The 6,360-nt window shown below is 49.1% G+C and overlaps 1 protein-coding gene across 1 annotated transcript; it reads left to right on the top strand.

Moving 5' to 3' along the window:
- LOC146209312 (uncharacterized) lies at positions 1–822 on the top strand. The gene has a single exon (XM_084579940.1). It carries the CDS (start codon positions 1–3, stop codon positions 820–822), a length of 822 nt encoding a protein of 273 aa, XP_084436066.1.
- The last annotated feature ends 5,538 nt before the right edge of the window (positions 823–6,360 follow it).

Raw genomic sequence — 6,360 nt, 5'->3', positions numbered from 1 at the left:
ATGTCCTCATCGTCGTCATCTTCATCATCATTGTCATTCCAGATGCTATCAAAGCACGAACTATTCCACACCAGCGCCTACCGCCGCCGGAGACGCGGATGCGATGCTCTGGCCGCCGCTTGTCCAGTAGCCTGTCCGCAAGATGCTGAAGCCAGTGTGGTAGTGGAAAAAGCGGCGGCAAGCACCTTCTTGCGGGGACGTTCTGAAAATTTGAAAGGTGACGGGGTGCCCAGTATGGCGACATGGTTCCACCCGGCCACGATCCTGCTGCTGCTGCTGCTTCTGGTACCCTCCGTTTGTTTCTGTCTTCAAGCTAACCCTAGAAACCGGCGCGAAGTCCACAAGCGCGGAAAGCCACCCGGAGGCGACGACGGTGGACGGCCTATCACGGGCCTCCATAGCATCGACAACGCCAGCACTAAAGCAAAGATCAATGCCAGCAACAGCAGTCACAAGCAGCGGCCACACTTGGTGGACATCGGCAAGCTCCTGCAGGCCGTTGTATCTTCGCAGCCAAACAACCGCAGCGATCGCTCGTCGTCTAAGCAGCAGCAGCCGATCAGAAGCCGGCACATCGACGCCTCCATGGCAGAGCTGGTGGCCGTGCAGACGCTGGAGGGAGATGTGGCCTGGATCGAGGTGAAGTTTGTGAACGACTCGCAGGGGAAGGGTGCGCGGGGGCATCGCCACAGGACGCGACCCTACAGCATCGACGAACGTCTCGCGCTGATCGTGCCGGTGTTCTTCGTGCTACCGTTCCTCGTTTGGCTCACCTGCATGGTGACGTGCATCGCACGTGTATCGGCCAAAAGCCCGTACTGAGACACACAGGCTGACATTCCAGCTGACGAATGTGCAGAGACACAAAACCTGAGCTCCATAACGGCTCTGAGCATTGCTCGCCTCTATGTTTCATTCCTTCAAGGACGTTTAATTCCTTGCACCGATTAACACGTCGTAAACAGATGGGAAAGAAACGCGTGTCCGTCGAGGATGTTTAATTTCTTGCACCGCAATTAACACTCTCTAGAAAATTCAAGAGAATGAGTGCCAGGGACGCAAATGATGGACTTTTTTTGGGGCTCTTGATCGATCCACGAATCCGAGCTAGCGCACAATGCGTCATGATGTGATCGCCTCGCTCTTTCAGGTACTGCCACAGAGGTCGTGTGGCCACAATAGCAGTCACAACCGATAAGTAACGAACGAAAAAAAAATTCTAAGGATAGCGCGACGAATTTCTCACAGCGGAAATATAATACCACCTGTAACCGTGCCAGTGTCCTTCAATGGTTTGATTGTACTAAATATTTAGCAGACGTCTGGCTGTGCTTGAGATAGTCAAATATGCACATTATGTAACATTTACAGTTAGGCACGTCGTATTGCAATAAAAGGTTTGTATCCGCGATCCTCAGTAAACAGTAACGGGCGTTTTTCGGTCCAAAAGAATGATGCAGAGGCAGCGGCGTTCAGCATAAATAAAAAACTGGAACCAAGCATGCAAGCGGCCCAAGAGTGCCTGAAGCCCTGCCCACATGGCTCACGTAACGCACGCTTTGATCAAATGTCTCAACGTACAAATGCAACGCCGAGCTGCGGCGCGGAAAGGCGGTAGTGTCTATTGGAACTGTCATCACTCACAACATGACATTTTGATGCGTTAGCTTTAGAATCTCGTCGCAATAGCAAGAAAAGCGTCCTTCAAAAAATTAGCTGGGGTTTAGCATTAGTTAAACTCGGTAGGCTGCATAAGCAAAGCCGACGTAGCTTCTCTTTCTGATCTGTTCTTCTTCTTCTTTATCTTCTTTTTCTTTCTTTTCCTTCTTCTTCGCCTTCTTCTCTCCAAGCCTTCAGTTATGTTTTCAACACAAAATATACTGAAGGCAATATTTTGGTGATAGAAGCATATTCCCTTCCTAAATAGTATTTATTTCATGTAATTAGCAATGAAAGGAGGCTTTTAACAGATGCTGCAGAAGTTTTGATGTTAGAAATGAAGAAATTAGAGGAGACAGAAACCTGATTTAAAATCTTGTATTTTCTAGAAATTTGCACATTTTCAAGTGAGGATTAGCTTTTATGTTTCTAGGGATGAGAATCTCCCCCAGGGCTCATGCAGTATTACTTGAGTTTATAGGGAATGTGCTAGAGGACCAGCTACTCCCTTTTTTACTTCCTTATAGGCTTATTCGTGTTTAGAATGACGTCTGGTCAATGTTGGTAGTCGGGTTGTGGGACGTAATGAGAAAACGACATGATCGTGTTGTTCCAACTGGGCTGTTTCAATATGGGGTGGTGAGAGGTATCGAACGTCCAGGACATTCGGACTCCGAATCAGACATGCTACTCTTATAAATCATGCACGTATACATGCAGCTTGGCTAAACGAGACTTTATATCTCTCGGATGGTCTTTCACATAGTTAGGTAGTCTACAACGGTATGCTAAAGCATGCACGCGAAATAATAAAGGCACTAGTAAAAAATAGTGATTAGGCTATGAGCATAGCACATGTGAGCATATGCTGAGTTAGTGGGACTTCGGAATGCTAACGGAGCTATTATTGCCTCATCTCCAAGAGAAAGGGAGGGGGGGGGGGGGGGTCTATTATTATAACCTGCTGAATATGTGAACCCACAGATAATAGAATTACGGGCGACATGTGTGAAGCGAGAGTACCAGGAGGAGACGGAGGTTCGCCTAACGTACTTTTGTTTAGCCCGATCTATCGGGAAGAAGACATTGTGGAGCTGCAAAAAATGGGCATTCCGTGAATATACTGCACAGGCCAGGGCATTTGGGGAGAGCCCAGCTTCAGGCTGGGTAGAACGATTTTATGTGTGGTGCTGTGCCATGGAGATGATCGCTTAATGTTCGAGTGTCACCCGTTTCATGACCGAGCGCTGCCAGCTTTCTTGGAGGTAGCGGTGACTCCGAGTCAGGCGTCGGTGAGATTAACAAAATGTGTTTTGTGCACTATACATACAGGGCATTTTACAGACAAGACAGGCACAACGGCCGAAAGCTACTAGCAATACGCGACTGTTCACGCACAGCGACGGCCAGCGGGACTCTACGTCCCACCATCCGGCTCTCCTTGCGAGAAACACTCGACGGATGGTCGCGATGGCCTCTCTCTCCAAACGGCAGCGCTCGTGCTTATATATAAAGCCCTGGAAATCACTGTCACTCAAACTATCCAATCCGAATGCAGCATTTATTGGCTGCCAACCAATCAGCGGGCGCATGCGGATGACCGCTTTAAATCGGCCGCGGCACGATGGGATTCTGCCTCAAGGGAACTGGCACCTCAACGACTGGCAACTCGCCACTGGCACCTCAACGACTGGCAACTCGCCACAAGTTTGGACACGTCGCTCGGTAATGCTTCCTTCCAGTACGCGGCTGCCTTGCGGCGCAGCATCGGGGTTTTTCAAGGAGGCATCAGCGGGATAAATTTGGCATTCGGCTGAATTTAATCCGGGCAGCTTGCCCGAGCACGACAGCGAGCCTGTGCCATATCCGTGTCTTCTTCTGTGGGCCCAGACTGGGCTCGGGCCTATACTTTAACGGGTCTGGGCCGGGCTCGCGAGCCTCTGTACTAAAAGCGGCTTTATGCGAAAACATTACTATATCCCCACTAGGCAAAATTCTGTCGCCTCCAGGCAAGGCGCACTCGGGCTCTCTCTCTTTGGCTCTTGCTCGTGGGGGAGACAAAGCGGCGCGCCCTTATGAACATCAATGTCGAATATCGGCCCCGAATCTGGGGAGAGCCGTAGTCTCGACGCTTCAAGTCCAAGTTTAGCAGTAGCAGCAAAAGGGTTTATTTCGGAAAGGAAAAGCTAGGGCATATAGTTGTATGGGAGAGAGATTTGGAGCTTCAGTGGTCAATTCTTCTCTAGCTCAGGATCCTTCCGCCACCACCTTGACCCTCGTTACCAGCATAAGCTGTGGGCTCGGGTCGGGCTCAGTCAAGAGGGCTTCCAATTGCCCTAGACTATAGCACTATTTAGCTTTGGTAATGGTGAGTGTTTTTTCACGTGCTTAGGTGACGTCGATAACCGCACACTACACGCATTCTTTCATGTATACCTGGTTGGCTGCGTTTTACGATACGTGACTCTGCTTGGGTATCTGTGTGTTTACAAGCGCTCTTAAGCAACGCCGCGCGCCTTCAATTCCTCCCCGTAAGATTCTGGCGATCTGAAGGGTTCAACCGGCAAATGTACCCACCGGCGAGTGGACCCTCAGATAAATGTGTCTATCGTGACATATGTCACGATAAGAACAAAACAAAAGAGAAGAACAGAAAGAACATTAATAGGGAAACTCGACCGCGCAAAAGGTAATGATTTCGCATTCCCACATATAAGCAGCCTGAAATGTCTGTATAGAACAATTTATTTTTTTACACTCTTTATACGCTATCGCGAGGTTAACAAACGGTAACTCGCAAGGTGTTGCAGTTTTGAACAATTTATATGTATATGTACGACATTTTTAGTTCAGTAATATACGACTGCTAAATTAAAGAAAAAAGCGGGCCTTGATAGAATCCTGGAAGCACAAGTTTCACTGTGTGCTTCACCGGTCACTAGTAAAAGGAAATGACTGTGAACTAAATTCATCTCATTACTTTCTGATCGTGCACTTTTCGGGCATTATAGAATATCAGCATAGGGCAAGAGTATGGGCTATTTGGTGTTCCAAGATACATACCAACGCAACACAGCAAAACACACGACGAAGACAGGTAGACACACAAGTGCTGATCCAGTGTCGCGCGATTAAAAGCGCCTGAGATACAAGAGATAAACCAGTAGGGTAAGATTGCGGGAGTCACTGTATCAGCCGCTTGTGTGTTGTTAAGGGTGGCGACAACGGGTTGGCGCGGGAGCTGCCGCGTTTTTCCATCGAGGCAAGCAGTCCCGACCGAAAGAGGTGAACGGCCAGGAAACGGCGACGGCCAGACGCCACTTGGAGTGGCCATCACAAAAGAAAGCCGGAAAGGAGCGCAGTGTTGCTCCGCCGGTCTGCGACAGCGGTCAACTACAGGCCATCGGGACCAAAAGGTTCAAGTGTCTCCCTCAAGGCAGCCACACTGACATCTCTTCTGAGAAGTCGAGCGGAGTGACAGAAGGTGTCGCCTCTGGCTACGCTTCTTCAATTCGTCTTGCCGCCGGCGTGCGGCGGCCTGTTCGACGCAGGTGTGCCCCAGACCATGAGACGCCGGCAGCCACCGATCGACGCAGGTGTGTCCCAGACGATCAGACTCCGGCAGATACCGATCGAGTTCCTCGTGTGCTGCATCTACACCGCCACAACAGCTTCCTCCTCACCCTTCAAGTCTAAACTTTAGAGGGGACATGTGTGCGAGAATGAAAGTGTGTCAATGTGAATGGCATTAGAGTGATAAGCTCCCTCGACAACGAACTCGCCCTTCACCTAGGGAACCTGGGGAACACGAACCCTTTAAAACTGTGTATTCGGGCGTCGTCAGTTCTTCTCCGTAGTTCTTCTCTACTCCTCCTAAACATGTAAATAAAACAAGTCTTCGTCCTTCTACTCCCAACTTCTTCGCTCAGCGGCACTTCTTCCTGGATGGAGCGGGCGTCGATGTGGCCGAGGATCCGTCCCCGCCTCTAACAGTGTCTACCTATACCTCGTCTTACAATATACCTGCAGCACTGCGAAAGGCAGAGGAGCCCTTGCAATTGTCTAAAACAGTCTAAATTGGCTAAATTGCAATTGGCTCCTTGTAATTGTACTCCTAAGTGTCTCTCGCCCCTGTTCACTATAATAGAGGATTGTGCTCCTACTGTCACCCCCACCAATTTTGAGAGGCGCGTAGGAGTGCAACTGCCTATTGTAGTGCATGCCACCATGCATGCGACCTGAGTTCAGTTCCCTTCTACCCTTTGAAAGGATCGGAAGTGCTGTGGTTACTACCTCTTTGATCATAGAGTGATGATATAGTAACACTATAATTTCAAACCACCACTGAAACCAAATATCTCACATCACAGTCCGATACTTAAGCATTCTCTCTATATTGATTTCCGTCCTAAATAATGGAGGAGGACGAGATAAAATCTCCTATAAAGTGCGGCTTGAGAGGCCCTTGATTCCTTCACACATTCGATAAAAACTGATAATCATTCTGTGATTTGAATGCTTATTTATAGTTATTGGCATCTTTTGAGCGGTATTGAACAATTTTGCCTCAGAGCTTCAATCGGACTGGCAGATTTGTATCGGAGATAGCAGACAGCTCAGCGACAAGTGTTATTTTGCACCAGACGGTATGGCTGATCCGGCGGGTCGCTAACCGACACCACGGCCTACGCGAGCACGACC

The sequence above is a fragment of the Amblyomma maculatum genome, chromosome 1 (assembly GCF_055883805.1).
Source record: "Amblyomma maculatum isolate TAMU_Amacu chromosome 1, ASM5588380v1, whole genome shotgun sequence".
Lineage (NCBI taxonomy): Eukaryota > Metazoa > Arthropoda > Arachnida > Ixodida > Ixodidae > Amblyomma > Amblyomma maculatum.
Note: the sequence above shows the minus strand (reverse complement) of the source record. Positions and strands in the feature narration are given on the sequence as shown.

Bases quoted from the DNA above. Each gene is read 5' to 3' on its own strand.
- LOC146209312 (XM_084579940.1), top strand. From the start codon at position 1: ATGTCCTCATCGTCGTCATCTTCATCATCATTGTCATTCCAGATGCTA.